Source organism: Setaria italica, chromosome VI, assembly GCF_000263155.2.
Source record: "Setaria italica strain Yugu1 chromosome VI, Setaria_italica_v2.0, whole genome shotgun sequence".
NCBI classification, from domain to species: domain Eukaryota; kingdom Viridiplantae; phylum Streptophyta; class Magnoliopsida; order Poales; family Poaceae; genus Setaria; species Setaria italica.
In genome coordinates this window covers 3,163,847-3,179,566 of record NC_028455.1, presented here as the reverse complement: position 1 = coordinate 3,179,566, position 15,720 = coordinate 3,163,847, and the positions used below count along the sequence as shown (strand labels likewise).

The window sequence follows — 15,720 nt, the reverse complement described above, 5'->3', positions numbered from 1 at the left end:
GATAAGAATTTGACCGTCGGTGCAAACAAAATGCTGCATGGACGAGAACGTTTGATACTTTGATCAGACAGGTGGCCTATCATTACCATAATATATATGCAGTTCTGAGATACGGATGCTAACCATGTTCGCCCATGTATATTTTAGCGCCAATTTGGCTGGCTTCAACATCGCAGATGCATTCTCTCTCTCTCTCTATCTCTCTCTCTGAATAGAAAGCTGATGCGTTCTCAGAAACTCTGAATAGAAAGATGTTGCGTGCGATTCCGTGAGGCTGGGCCCACTTTGTGTGCATTGAAAGATGCTACGCGCGTTGTTGGTGTCACGTGGAGGTCTCTCAACTTAATCAAAGAAGACGCCCAGCAATTCAGTTTCGCGATTATCAAATCGGAAGGTACGAGCGAGACGCTCGTTCGATCACCCTCGCAAACTAAATATAAAACTGGTGAAAGAAGCTCCGGAGTTGGTGCACTGTCCTCTTGCTTTCGTCCAAACTTAAAACTGGTCCTGACTTGTTTAGTTTGCTTGGGAGTTTTGTTTTGTTGTCTGTTTTTTATCCTCCGTAGCCGGTTGTTTGGAGGGCAGTAGATGAGATACTGGCTGTTGTAAAGACTTGTTCTCTTTTTCCTTTTTTCTCTTCTAATAAAATTTACGGCAAAAGCTCTTTCAAAAAAAAAAAACTCTCTCTAGTCAGTCTCTATATATGCAGAGACATCCCGTTATCACCTCAACACATACCGGCTACTAACTAGCCTACCAGCCTCAGCTCAGCATCCAGCAAGGCACTTCAAACCAGCTGCTGCCATACTCGGCAACGCTTCCCTCCCCGGTGCGGCGCGCGCGGCCGGATGGTTTGATCATATTTTATTCAGAGTTTGAGAGAACGCAGGTCCTCCCAAACCTTCGCTGCGTCCACCTGACCCCTGCTTCATATATATTATATATATATATATATGTGCGTCCACCTGACCCCTGCTTCATATATAATTGCCAGAGAACATGGACGAATTGCGAGAGAAACCGATGTTGACGCCCAACATTGCTCCTAGAATTCTATAAATAACCCCAAGTCCGCTGTGCAGCGCCCAGATCATCCTCGTCGTCGACCTCCGTTCCCTCCCCCGGTGCGGCGGTGCCTCGCCTGCTCGCTCGACGGCCCTCTCCAATTAAGCAGAGGACTGCGGTTCCACGCGGCCGACGATGACCACTCCGGGCACCACGGCGATGTTCGCCGGCCTTGCCATCTTGCTGTTCTCCGTCAGCGCCGGATTCAACTCCGGCGCCGACGGATTCGGCTTGCTACTCTGCTTCGCGGGGGTTCTCGCCGGCGCCAACATCGTCGCCGTCGGCATCCTGGCGCCCGTCGTCCCGGCGGTGTTGGCCGAGGCACGTGCTCTCGCAGAGTTCATTCGTCGCAACCTCGCCGTCGTGGGGCTCGTGATGGCTTCCTGCGCCGTCACCGCGATCTCCGGCGAAGCAGGCCAGGTGCTCTGCTTCGGCATGTTTGCTCTGCTCCTCCTCGGCCTCGCCCTGATCAGCGTTGGGATTCTTCGCCTCACCCAGATGCATTGATGCCCGATTGATGATTTGGTTCAAGCTTTGTTCCTCCCAGCCTCCTACTACTGCTACTGTGTGCTTGCTGATGTAGAATCATTCTCATGCCGTGTGGGCTCAAATAATGAAGCTGCGCAACTATAGTCCAAGTGTCCTTTCCTCTGGCCATGTAATGCAGTACTCTCTCTTCTGAGAGATGATGTAAGACAGTACTGTCTGTGAGCAATACTCTCTTCTGGCCATGTAATGCAATCCTATCAGAGTACTACCACTTTGTGTTACTCAGTATGGTTTGGCTATCAGTACTACCACTTTTTGTCATGTAGCATGAGAGAACTGAACAGCTTCCACCGGGTGGCATGACTCTTTACTGATTTTGGTTCCTCGTTGTTCCACCGCCATGACTCTTGTCTCTTGGATAGTAGTGTTGTCAGCACAGTTGAACTCTCTTGGATATCCTACTATCCATCATCTTTCAACTGGTTCACCAGACGACTCAAGAGGTGCCAAGGCGGTGAAGTCTGATTGCTGGCTTCACCGGCAAGTTGAGAGAGTCAGGTGGACGCCGCGGACAACCCCAATACGGCAAGTGGGTCGCCGGCAACCCGCAGTCCGGCGCGCTCATCAACATCGGGGACCAGCTGCAGGTGATTAATAATCTCTTCAACATCCATTTCAGTGACTTGAGGCCTGCGTCTCCATGGCGATGGCCGGTTTTCTCTAAGTCTAGGATAGGCGGGCTCTGGAAATTCTGTTCCACTGTCGTCGTTGTTGTTGCTATGTTTCTTACTCGGAGCTTTTCCAAAAGCCACTGGTCCGAGAATGTAAGCAGGCTGGTCTGTTTGATAGCCTAGACTTTTTTTTCGCTTGGCTGATGATTTGAGATAAATTCAAAGGATGAGCTGTTTGAAATACGCATGGTTTGTATGTTTATTCTAGTTCATACAAATGTCTACTTATTTTAGGATAGCTTGAAACTGCTTTTATAAGGCACATAAGTACTACTCCATCCTTAGAAGGAGACAGACTGAGATTTGTCTTGAGAGATTGGAGTATCTATTCCTCTAGGAAGGTGCTCATGTGATCTGCAACCATCTAAATTTGAGCCCAGACGAGTCCAGCGACTATACATCGCATAGGCGATGGGAATGATTTTGTCACCGTAATAACTTCCAAGTTTCAAAATTTAAGTGAAGAGTTTGGATGGGCCACTACGCGTCAGCCCAATAAAAAACAGCTCAGTTCAACACCACCACAGCGCATGCATGTTAGTACTATTCTATCACTATCGTGTCGCCCTGTTGCTTTGTGCATGCACACACTAAGGCCAGTGACTATACATCGCATATGCGATGGGAATCATTTTGTCACCTAAAGGAGTTTGGATGGGCCACTACGCGTCAGCTCAATAAAACCTGTGATTAACACGTGATGGGCCAGTTTGTACTGTTCATGCAACGTGCATGAAAATAACAGCGTCCCAGTTCAGCACCACCACAGCGCATACATGTCAGTACTATTACATCTTTGTTTTGAGTTAGGTTCAGGTGCAGGGTGTGTGCAAGGTTGTTGCGCAGCCGGTGCTGATTTCCACCATGACCAGGTCGAGCAGTGGCTCACGGCATGGCTGAGCGGGTCCTGCGGATCGTGGCGCAACGGCCGGCGTGGAGGCTATCCGCTAGCTCCTGGTGTGTCCCCAGCCTATAAGAGGCCCCTGTGCTCCTCCGTCATGTGTGAAGCCCCAGCGAATAGACACTGAAGCTAAGATACAGGCGTATTCGTTGTCGCGGCGTTCGTCGCCGGAAAAAGCCTGTCTTCTGTCTCCCTCTCGCTGGCGTTTGTGTTCGTGAGTGTGTGAGTGATCGATCCTGAGCGTTGCCAACAATCATTACTATGAGCTGTTACGATCCTCTTGCTCCATAAAAACAAGCATACAGGTGTGCAAGAACTTCTAGAACTGCAATTGCAAGGACCGTTGGTTCCTGTGATCCTTTCTGTGCAACAGGAAGTCAGGAACGGATTTCAGTGGATGGGTGTTGGAAAACACCCAGGAATGCATACCCAAATATCTCACGTAGAGCAGCTAGCAATATGTGGCATTTCTTTATTATACTGAATCACGAACTCTGATTGATTCCATACATGTTGTAGCTACTGCTATATATAGAGTTGTATGGAAGTTCAATAGATCGTTACATATCCCATGATCATTATTTCTACGAGTAACAGCACACACTCAGCATGCAAACTACTCATTGCTGATCACCACTTAGAAGACATGCAGACAACTTTAGAAGACATGCAGATACTGCTGCATGAGGTACTACTTGACCAGCCAGGAGTAATGTCAACATACTCCCCCTTACTCCTGGCTTGGTGCAAGATCACGAACACCAAGAAGATGTCGCATAATCGCTAGCTTCGCCGCCGGCAATGCTTTTGTCAGCGCGTCGGCTCGCTGTTCATCTGTGCGAATAAACTCGATGTGGATTTTTCCAGCATCAACACATTCACGAATAAAGTGATATTTTGTGTCGATGTGCTTACTCCGTCCATGGAAGACTGGATTCTTCATCAGGGCGATCGCAGACTTGTTGTCGACAAACAGTTTCACCAACTCTGGTTCTGTTCCGATCAACTCTGCCATTAACGTCCTGAGCCAGAGCGCTTGGCATGCCGCTGCATTCGCTGCTATGAACTCAGCCTCACAGGATGAAAGAGGCACTGTCTTCTGTTTCTGTGAGCTCCAGGAGACAAGGTGTAGTGATACGAGGTAGGCTACGCTAGCGCAAAACAAAATTTTCTACCGCGTATAACCAGGAAGAGCTGCCGTATAAGGATCACGGGATTACCACTCGACGCACTACTGGTGCGGAAGATGTAGATTTGCGTCGGTGCAGTGAAGACGATCACGTAGTCGTACGTAGTCGATCAACGTAGTAGTCGATCAACGTAGTCGTACGTAGTCGATCACGTCCAGCAGCTCCTCAGCAGCTCGTCCACGTGCACAGCAAGATCGCGTCGGCTCGTCGTGGCTCGTCGGCGGCTCGTCGATGGCTCGTCCAAGTGCTGCAGGCGCAACACCTCCAAGGTATCCACACGTGCAGGGAGGAAGCGTCGCAAGCCGGATTGCTAGATCCGCGAGTTGCAACAGGCGAGGGCGTGGGAGGCGCGGCAAGTCTGTTCAGCCAAAAGGTGTGTAACCCTAGGGCGCCCCCACCCCTCTATTTATAGGGGTTCCTGATGGGCCTCTGGATCCGAGGCCCATTAGTACTCCTAAACCTAATCCAACTCGGATCAGATCCGAATTGGGCTTCCAGCCCCTTAAGTGTGTGACCCTATGGGTTCGGATACGTATAGACATGGCCCGAGTACTCCTACTCGGCCCAATAGTCGGTAGCGGCCTCTAGCAAGACGTGCCAACTCCTATACGCATACGAAGATCATATCAGACGAACCATCACAACATAATATACATGCTATTCCCTTTGCCTCACGATATTTGGTCTAGCTTCAAGCCGACCGCTCTTTCTCGATGCTGTGATTCGGAATCCCTTTGTAGGTTAACTCTTAACCGTACGTAGCATGGCCATGCATTTTCTGATCCGATCACTCGAGGGGCCCAGAGATATCACTCTCAATCAGAGAGGGGCAAATCCCATCTTGATTGACCATGTCTCATAGCATGCTTCTTGACAAACCCGAAAGCTACCTTTATAACTACCCTGTTACGGCGTAGCGTTTGATAGCCCCTAAGTAGGTCAATCCACATCTAGAATACATGCGACAATCTCAGGTCTAAGGACAAAGCGTATATGTTGTTTAAAGAGAGAACTACTTCTCGTGTTGGGTCAGTCCTAACACATGTCTCCACATGTGTCCACATTATTAGTTCAACATCTCCATGTCCATGACTTGTGAAACATAGTCATCAACTAATACATGTGCTAGTCTAATATTCATGTGTGTCCTCACATGAACACCGACTAGGGACAACTTTAGAATAACCATACAAGTAAAGAGTTTCACATACAATTCACATAATTGCAAATCAATTCAAGTAGCCTTTAATGGATATTCAATGAACACAGTATACAAATCATGGATACAAATGGAATATCATCATCTCTATGATTGCCTCTAGGGCATACCTCCAACAGTCTCCCACTTGCACTAGAGTCAATCTAGAAGGTACCTAATACCCATAGCTCTTACATGCGCATCATGCTTAGCCTGCGGGAGTGGTTTTGTCAACGGATCAGAAATGTTCAGATCCGTGTGTATTTTGCATATCTTGATCTCACCCCGGTTAACGAAGTCTCGAATGAGATGAAATCGCCGCATTACGTGTTTGTTCTTCTGGTGGTTCCTTGGCTCCTTTGCTTGCGCAATTGCCCCATTATTATCACAGTAGAGATTCAATGGGCTGGACGCATTCGGGAACACACCAAGCTCAATGAGGAAATTCCTTATCCAAACACCTTCCTTCGCGGCTTCCGAAGCCGCGATGTACTCAGCTTCTGTCGTAGAATCGGCCACCGTCTCCTGCTTGGAACTCTTCCAACTAACAGCACCACCATTTAGCGTGAACACAAATCCTGATTGTGACTTTGAATCATCTCTGTCGGTTTGGAAACTAGCATCGGTGTAACCTGTTACAACGAGCTCCTCCTGACCTCCATAGACGAGGAACATATCTTTAGTCCTTCTCAAGTACTTAAGAATGTTTTTCACCGCTGTCCAGTGACTCTCACCTGGATCAGATTGGTGTCTGCTTGTCATACTTAGCGCATATGAAACATCTGGGCGAGTACTTATCATTGCATACATGATAGATCCAATAGCCGAGGCATATGGCACTCTACTCATGCGATCCCGCTCATCAGCAGTCGAAGGACACTGAGTCTTGCTGAGATGTATGCCATGTGACATAGGCAAGAACCCTTTCTTTGCCTCTTCCATGCTGAACCGCTTCAACACTTTGTCAATGTAAGTATCTTGGCTTAAACCTATAAGCCTTCTCGATCTATCTCTATAGATCTTAATACCCAGAATATATGCCGCTTCCCCTAAGTCCTTCATCGAAAAACTATTTTTCAGTGAATTCTTTACGGACTCAAGCATAGGAATGTTATTTCCAATCAGTAATATGTCATCCACATATAAGATTAGAAATACTACAGAGCTCCCACTAACCTTCTTGTAAACACAAGACTCTTCTTCGTTCTTGGTGAAGTCAAACCCTTTGACCACTTCATCAAAACGAATGTTCCAACTCCTAGATGCTTGCTTCAATCCATAAATGGATCTCTGAAGCTTGCATACCTTTCCAGCATTTTTCGGATCGACAAAACCCTCGGGCTGTATCATATACACGTCCTCAGCTAGGTTTCCATTCAGGAAAGCTGTCTTGACATCCATCTGCCATATCTCATAATCGAAATATGCAGCTATAGCTAGAATAATCCGAATGGACTTAAGCATCACTACGGGCGAGAAGGTCTCGTCGTAGTCAACTCCTTGAACTTGTCGAAAACCTTTTGCGACAAGTCGTGCTTTGTAGATGTGAACATTTCCATCCATGTCCTTTTTCTTCTTATAGATCCACTTGCACTCTATGGCTTTAACATCATCAGGCGGGTCAACCAAGTTCCAAACTTGATTGTCTCCCATGGACTCTATTTCGGATTGCATGGCACTCTGCCATTTATCGGAGTCTGGGTCCATCATTGCTTCTGCATATGTCGCAGGCTCATCATTGTCCAACAATAATATTTCCCGCATTTCGCGGAGCCTTGCCGACCTTCGTGGTTGTGGCGGTGCTTCTCTTGCCATGGGCATCTCAACTTGTTCTGCTACGTTAGCATCACTCATTGATTCTTGCCCGATTGGCTCATCTTGAACTTCTTCAAGATGCACTGTCTTTCCACTCTTTTCTCCTTTGAGAAACTCTTTCTCTAGGAAAACCCCGTTCCGAGCGACAAACACTTTGCCTTCTGATCGGTTGTAGAAATAATATCCCAAAGTTTCCTTTGGATATCCCACGAAAATGCACTTATCCGACTTGGGTGTGATCTTGTCTGACTGAAGTCGCTTGACAAACACTTCACATCCCCAAATCTTTAGAAAAGACAAACTAGGAACTTTTCCAGTCCACATCTCATATGGTGTCTTAACTACGGATTTAGATGGTACCCTATTAAGTGTGAAAGCTGCTGTTTCTAGAGCGTATCCCCAAAATGACAACGGTAGGTCCGACTGGCTCATCATTGATCGAACCATGTCTAACAAAGTTCGATTACGTCGCTCGGACACACCATTTCTCTGAGGTGTTCCAGGCGGCGTAAGTTGTGGAACAATTCCGCAACTCTTTAGATGATTGCTAAACTCGTGGCTCAAATACTCGCCTCCACGATCAGATCGTAAGGCCTTAATTTTCTTGCCACGCTGATTTTCAACTTCATTCTGAAATTCCTTGAACTTTTCAAAGGTTTCAGACTTGTGCCTCATCAAGTAGACATAGCCGTATCTACTAAAATCATCAGTGAAAGTTATGAAGTATTGGAATCCTCCTCTAGCCGTCGTGCTCATTGGTCCGCATACATCACTATGTACGAGTTCCAACAAGTCTACTGCTCTCTCAGGAAATCCTGTGAAAGGCGTCTTGGTCATCTTGCCTAGCAAGCAAGCCTCGCATGTCTCGTATGATTCAAAATCAAACGAAGTTAGAAGTCCATCAGAATGGAGCTTCTTCATGCGCTTATCACTTATATGACCCAAACGACAATGCCACAAGTAGGTAGGACTCAAATCATTAGGCCGAGGCCTTTTAGCACTTACATTACAAACAGGTGAACCATCAAGATTTAAAACAAACAATCCATTCACAATGGGTGCAAAAGCCATAAACATATTATTCTTAGAGATCACACAACCATTGTTTTCACTCGCAAATGAATAACCATCCTTCATCAAACATGAAGGAGATAAAATGTTTCGACTTAAACTAGGAACAAAATAACAATTATTCAACTCCATAATAAATCCTGACGGGAGGTGGAGTTGCATCGTCCCGACGGTCAAAGCAGCAACTCTTGCATTATTGCCCACGCGGAAATCAACTTCTCCTCTTTCCACGCTTCTACTTCTTATCATTCCCTGCATCGAATTGCAAATATGAGCAACCGATCCGGTATCAAATACCCAAGAATTAATAACTGTATCAGCGAGAAATATGTTGTCTATAACATAAACAACAAGCGTACCTGAGGTAGAAGTACTCTTACTTCCGCCGTTCTTCAAGGAAGCTAGGTACTGCTTGCAGTTTCTCTTCCAGTGACCAAGTTCATGACAGTAAAAGCACTCTTTATCTGGAGCAGGTCCAGGTCCAGCTTTAACCTTGGGCGGTGGGTTTGGCTTGGACGTTCCAGCCTTGCCCTTCTTCTTCCAAGAATTGCCCTTCTTCTTAAAGCTGGGCTTGTTATGTATCGCCATCACATGGCTGGTACTAGCGCTTTTCTTTATGTCAGCCTCTGCTGTCTTGAGCATACCACACAGCTCATTCAGACCCTTCTCCGTCCCATGCATATGGTAGTTCGAGATGAAGTTCCCATAGCTAGCCGGAAGAGATGAAAGAATGAAGTCAGTGGCCAACTCTTGGCCCAGTGGGAAGCCTAGCTTCTCCAACCGTTGAGTGTAACCAACCATCTTGATTACGTGTGGTCCTACTGCTGCGCCTTCTGCTAGCTTGCTCTCAACAAAGGCCTTAGACACATTGAACCTTTCAGTCCTGGCCTGTGTTTGGAACATGTCTCTAAGCGCCACGATCATATCGTGCGCCTCATGGTTTGTTTCGAACTGCATCTGCAGCTCGGGTTCCATGCAAGCAAGCATAAGGCAGCTTACTTCAAGGTTAGCATCACATGCCTTCTTGTAAGCATTCTTAGCAGCAGCGGGTGCATCCTCAGCAGGTTCTTCTGGTAGTGGGTTGTCTAGAACATCTTCCTTTTTCTCAGCCCTGAGAACAATTCTCAGGTTGCGGATCCAATCCGAGTAGTTTGTTCCATTCAACTTGTCCTTCTCAAGGACCGAACGCAAAGCAAACGATGTGGTGGTGTTGCTAGGTGCCATTTAATCTACAACAAAAGTAATGCAAAATACACTAAGACAAACGTATCCATGATAGAGCAAATTGCATTAAACTATTTTAACAGAATCTACTCCCACTAAAATCAATATCCCTCTATTGAAACTTAGTGATTCAGGATCCACAACTAACAAGTCTACTAGTGAGCTTTAGCATCACCGCTAGCAAACGAGGTAGATCGGTAAGCAACTTTTGCTAATCATATCACATATGACTCCTGTTGTTGGGTGACATCTCCATGTCTCGGCGCCCAACCTTTATGCCCCAAGGTCCTTAACCGTTAAGATGACCTCGTTAAGCTAACCAACCCTTATGCGTGTAAGTGTCCGACACAAACCCGTCTAGTCAAGGAAAACTAGTGGCACCCTAATTTCATAGACCCACCACTAATTGTACAAGACATGGGACGGTGCAAGTTTTAGTTGGGAGGGCATACTAACTTAAACTTTGCGAGGGATCGTTCTACTTCTAACATCACAGCATGCAGAAAGTAAAACATAAAACAGAAAAGCATTCACACATTTGTGACACAGTATGGCCCGTTTTCATATGGTGATCTCCATCTCCATAGAAGCTGTTCACCATGGTGATCTCCATCTCCATGTTCCATGTGTGTGCGCCATCCTCCTGGTGATGAGTCCTCCAAGAACTATGCTATTACGCCTAATAGCTAGTAAAGAATCTAGTAAAGAAGATTACATAGTTGCTTGGATCATCACAGATTGGTACGCAGACCATTAAATACAATAAAGTGACAACACATATGGCTCCTGCCGTGTTGCCGTACGCGCGACACGCAGGTCACGAATTAGTTACACACATGCATCACATACACAAGGGGCCATACTGATCACAAGATACATACATCCTGCAAAAGAGAGTTAGGCGTCCTAACGTTCCAAACTTCGGAGGCCCGAAACTCTATCTTCCAAGCCGAATTTGGCAAATCTAATTTCGCCGAAAACGGCGAAGCCGTTGAAATTCACGTGTAACTTTTTCTGTAGATCAATTTTCGTATAGAAATCGCCTCGATCCGAGATCGTACCGAAAAGTTACGGCTGATTTACCGAAGCATGCGCATACGGCAAAATCCCGACCCCGGCAGTAGATCCCATCTACTATAGCACATCTAATGCGCCTGGCGTATGACCCTGGATCTCGATTCGACCAATCATATTGATCTTCCCTCACTGCAACTGGGTTTACGTGTATCACTTAACTCCGATGGCGGAAACCGACCGGTAGGAGTATGTCGTTACACTACCATTGCAGCAAGGGCACGAAATCAGGACATAGATCAAACAGAGAACTCGCATATCTCCATATGCACACATCCCGAATCCAAAACTAAGCAGCTACGGCTCTGATACCACTGTAGTGATACGAGGTAGGCTACGCTAGCGCAAAACAAAATTTTCTACCGCGTATAACCAGGAAGAGCTGCCGTATAAGGATCACGGGATTACCACTCGACGCACTACTGGTGCGGAAGATGTAGATTTGCGTCGGTGCAGTGAAGACGATCACGTAGTCGTACGTAGTCGATCAACGTAGTCGTACGTAGTCGATCACGTCCAGCAGCTCCTCAGCAGCTCGTCCACGTGCACAGCAAGATCGCCTCCGGTACCGCGGCTCGTCGTCGGCTCGTCGTGGCTCGTCGGCGGCTCGTCGATGGCTCGTCCAAGTGCTGCAGGCGCAACACCTCCAAGGTATCCACACGTGCAGGGAGGAAGCGTCGCAAGCCGGATTGCTAGATCCGCGAGTTGCAACAGGCGAGGGCGTGGGAGGCGCGGCAAGTCTGTTCAGCCAAAAGGTGTGTAACCCTAGGGCGCCCCCACCCCTCTATTTATAGGGGTTCCTGATGGGCCTCTGGATCCGAGGCCCATTAGTACTCCTAAACCTAATCCAACTCGGATCAGATCCGAATTGGGCTTCCAGCCCCTTAAGTGTGTGACCCTATGGGTTCGGATACGTATAGACATGGCCCGAGTACTCCTACTCGGCCCAATAGTCGGTAGCGGCCTCTAGCAAGACGTGCCAACTCCTATACGCATACGAAGATCATATCAGACGAACCATCACAACATAATATACATGCTATTCCCTTTGCCTCACGATATTTGGTCTAGCTTCAAGCCGACCGCTCTTTCTCGATGCTGTGATTCGGAATCCCTTTGTAGGTTAACTCTTAACCGTACGTAGCATGGCCATGCATTTTCTGATCCGATCACTCGAGGGGCCCAGAGATATCACTCTCAATCAGAGAGGGGCAAATCCCATCTTGATTGACCATGTCTCATAGCATGCTTCTTGACAAACCCGAAAGCTACCTTTATAACTACCCTGTTACGGCGTAGCGTTTGATAGCCCCTAAGTAGGTCAATCCACATCTAGAATACATGCGACAATCTCAGGTCTAAGGACAAAGCGTATATGTTGTTTAAAGAGAGAACTACTTCTCGTGTTGGGTCAGTCCTAACACATGTCTCCACATGTGTCCACATTATTAGTTCAACATCTCCATGTCCATGACTTGTGAAACATAGTCATCAACTAATACATGTGCTAGTCTAATATTCATGTGTGTCCTCACATGAACTCCGACTAGGGACAACTTTAGAATAACCATACAAGTAAAGAGTTTCACATACAATTCACATAATTGCAAATCAATTCAAGTAGCCTTTAATGGATATTCAATGAACACAATATACAAATCATGGATACAAATGGAATATCATCATCTCTATGATTGCCTCTAGGGCATACCTCCAACACAAGGCAATCATTTAAGTAGAACGGCCATGCCACCAGTACTCTTTCGATCATCCAGGTCGCCAGCCAGATCACTATCTGTAAAGCCAATAAGTTTTTCTCTGCCTCCTCTCCCATACACCAGGCCGAAGTGAATAGTCCCCTTAAGATAACGAAGAATTTGCTTCACTGCCTTGTGATGCATTACAGTTGGCCTCTCCATGAACCTGCTTGCCACTCCAACTGCAAATGAGAGATCAGGTCTAGTGTGCAACAAGTATCTAAGGCAGCCAATCATTCGCCTATATTCTGTAGCATCAACTGGCTGGCCATTTGGGTCTGTGTGCAATTTTGCTCTTTGCTCCATGGGGTATGTAGTGGAATTACAGTCCATCATCCCGAACTGTGATAGCACTTTCTTTGCATAGCTTGTCTGCTTAATTGCCGTGCAACTCTCTTGCTGTGACACCTCAATGCCGAGGTAGTATGACAACAGCCCCAAATCACTCATGTCAAATTCAGTTGCCATCTGATGCTTGAAGGCCTCAATCTCCTTTGGATCACTTCCTGAGACAATGAGATCATCGACATATACCCCAATTACAATTGCACTTCTCCCTTCTCCTCTTGTGTACACTGCCTGTTCCTGTACACACCTTCTGAAACCAAGCATTTTCAGGCTTTTATCTAGCCTGATGTTCCAAGCTCGAGGAGCCTGACGAAGGCCATAGAGTGCCTTACTTAACCTGAGCACAAGGTGCTCCTTGTTCTTCACAACATATCCCTCCGGCTGTGACACATACACCTCTTCTTCAAGTTCACCATTTAGAAAGGCTGAATTAACATCTAGATGATGCACTTGCCAGCCACGGTTTGCAGCAACAGCTAGAATGACACGCACTGTGTCCAATCTTGCAACAGGTGCAAAAACTTCCACAAAATCAATTCCCTGGCGCTGCACATACCCTTTTGCCACCAATCTGGCTTTATGCTTGATCACCTCTCCTTCTGAATTCTTCTTCAATTTGTAAACCCATTTAAGACCAATGGGCTTATGACCAGCTGGCAGCGTGGTCAATGTCCACGTTGAATTCTTTACTATGGAGTCAATCTCTCTGTCCATGGCTTCAACCCATTTGAGTTGCCCAGCTGCTTCATCAAAACAAGATGGCTCCTCCATCTCTACAAGCATGACTGCTTCATCATCGTTGTAATGCAGTACCACCTCGGATGTGTTCTGGTAGATATCATCCAAGTCACGATAGTGCGGTGCTCCTTCATCTGAGCTATTGGATCCTGGTGAAACAGGAGCAGCATGCTCCTCATTCGGCAAGGTAGTCATTGTTTCCACCAATGGCATGTGTACGGGAGTGGCTGGTGATGACGAGGTGTTGACTGCCACTCGCCCTATGCGTGCAGCCGCTCGCGCCCTGGTCACTGCTCCAGGTGGAGAAACCACAATGGACGTCGCCGGTGCCTCATCAAACTCCCTATCCTCTCGCCCACTGCTGGGTAGGACTGCAGCTGTGGTAGGCTGCAACACTGGAATTCCTGTTGATATTTCAGTAGCAGGCCACACCGAAGGACTCACATGTGCATCTTCTTCAAACACAAACTCCATTGGTTCTCTTGTGCTCGTGCCTGCACACCAATTCCACTCCAAATTCTCCTCAAAAATTACATCACGACTTACAACAATCTTGCTGCGATGAGGGTCGAATAGCCGGTGAGCTTTGCATCCATCCTCGACACCAAAGTACACCATTTGTTGGCTTCGGTCATCAAGCTTCTTCACGTGTGGCGCCACCATCTTTACATGTGATGTGCACCCGAACACTCGCAGGTGCGCCAGGTGCGGCTTCCTACCGTTCCAGGCCTCAAACGGGGTGCGCTCCCCCATTGCTTTGGTCGGCAGGCGGTTCAATAAGAATACCGCATGCCGCACAGCCTCACCCCAGAACTTTGCCGGGACATTCATGCTCTTGAGCAAGGACCGCGCCATCGCCATGACTGTCCTATTTCTGCGTTCAACAACGCCATTTTGTTGTGGCGTGTAGGGTGCTGTGAAATGCCTTTTGATGCCTGCCTCATCACAGACATTGGTGAACACTGCCGATAGGAATTCGCCGCCACGATCTGAATGCACCGTTTTTATGCAGTAACCACTAGTGTTTTCAGCTTGTGCTTTGAACTTGACAAACTCAGCGCATGCCTGGTCCTTCGACTTCAACATGTACACCCACATCCATCTTGAGTAATCATCAACAATTAACATGAAATACTTGTTACCGGCAATCGTTGATGGAGTGATTGGCCCACATAGATCAATGTGAAGCAGTTCAAGTGGCTTCTCCGCTCGGTATCTTGTTGCTGTTGGAAATGGCAGCCTTGCCTGCTTTGCTGCAAGGCACGCATGGCAAAGCTGATGGGGATGCTTGATCTGAGGCACTCCGGCTGCCATCTGCTTGTCAACAAGGAGCTTCAACGCTTGAAAATTGACATGTCCAAGCCGTGCATGCCACAGCCATGCTGGTTCCTCAAGTCTTGCCATGAGGCACACTGGACTTGCTAGCTGCAAATCAATGTGGTACAGACGGTTTGGCATGCGCTTAACTTTCATTAGGAGATGCCAGGGATTTTTTATGAACACCTCAAGATCATCTTCATCCATGATGACCTTGTGTCCAGTCTCTGTGAGTTGGCCGAGACTCACCAAGTTACTGCGTAGTCTAGGGATGTAGTAGACCTCCTGGAGCATCCATTGATCTTCATTCTTGCATGAGAACAAAAGTGAACCTTTTCCCATTATTTGCACCGTAGAGCCATCACCAAATTTAACCTTACCAGTGACACTTTCATCAAGTTCATAGAACTTCATCTTGTCTCTAGTCATGTGATTGCTTGCACCATTGTCTAAATACCAGACATCCCCAGTACATGCACCATAATCAGCCAAGCGCAGCTCTGGCATCACTTTCTCTTCACTGAGAAACACAACCTCCTGCCGTGCAAGGGCCACTGGAAGAGGCTCCTCCAGAGCTGCAAGCAGTAGTGCCGGCTCGGTGTTCTCAACATGCACGAGATGCGCTGCCTCTTGCTTCTTAGGGGCTTTGCACTGAGATTGATAGTGGCCCATCTCATCGCAATTAAAACAACGAATATGACTTTTGTCACGACCGCCGCCGCCAAAGCTAATTGCCCCATCTTTGTGTGGCGACTTTCCACGACCGCCACGGCCACGACCTCTGCTACGTCCGCGGCCACCA

The 15,720-nt window shown here is 47.3% G+C and overlaps 1 protein-coding gene across 1 annotated transcript; it reads left to right on the top strand.

Annotated features, from left to right (window-relative positions):
- The first annotated feature begins 1,200 nt into the window (after positions 1–1,200).
- On the top strand, positions 1,201–1,572 carry LOC111257636. The gene has a single exon (XM_022827600.1). It carries the CDS (start codon positions 1,201–1,203, stop codon positions 1,570–1,572), a length of 372 nt encoding a protein of 123 aa, XP_022683335.1.
- Positions 1,573–15,720: the final 14,148 nt, after the last annotated feature.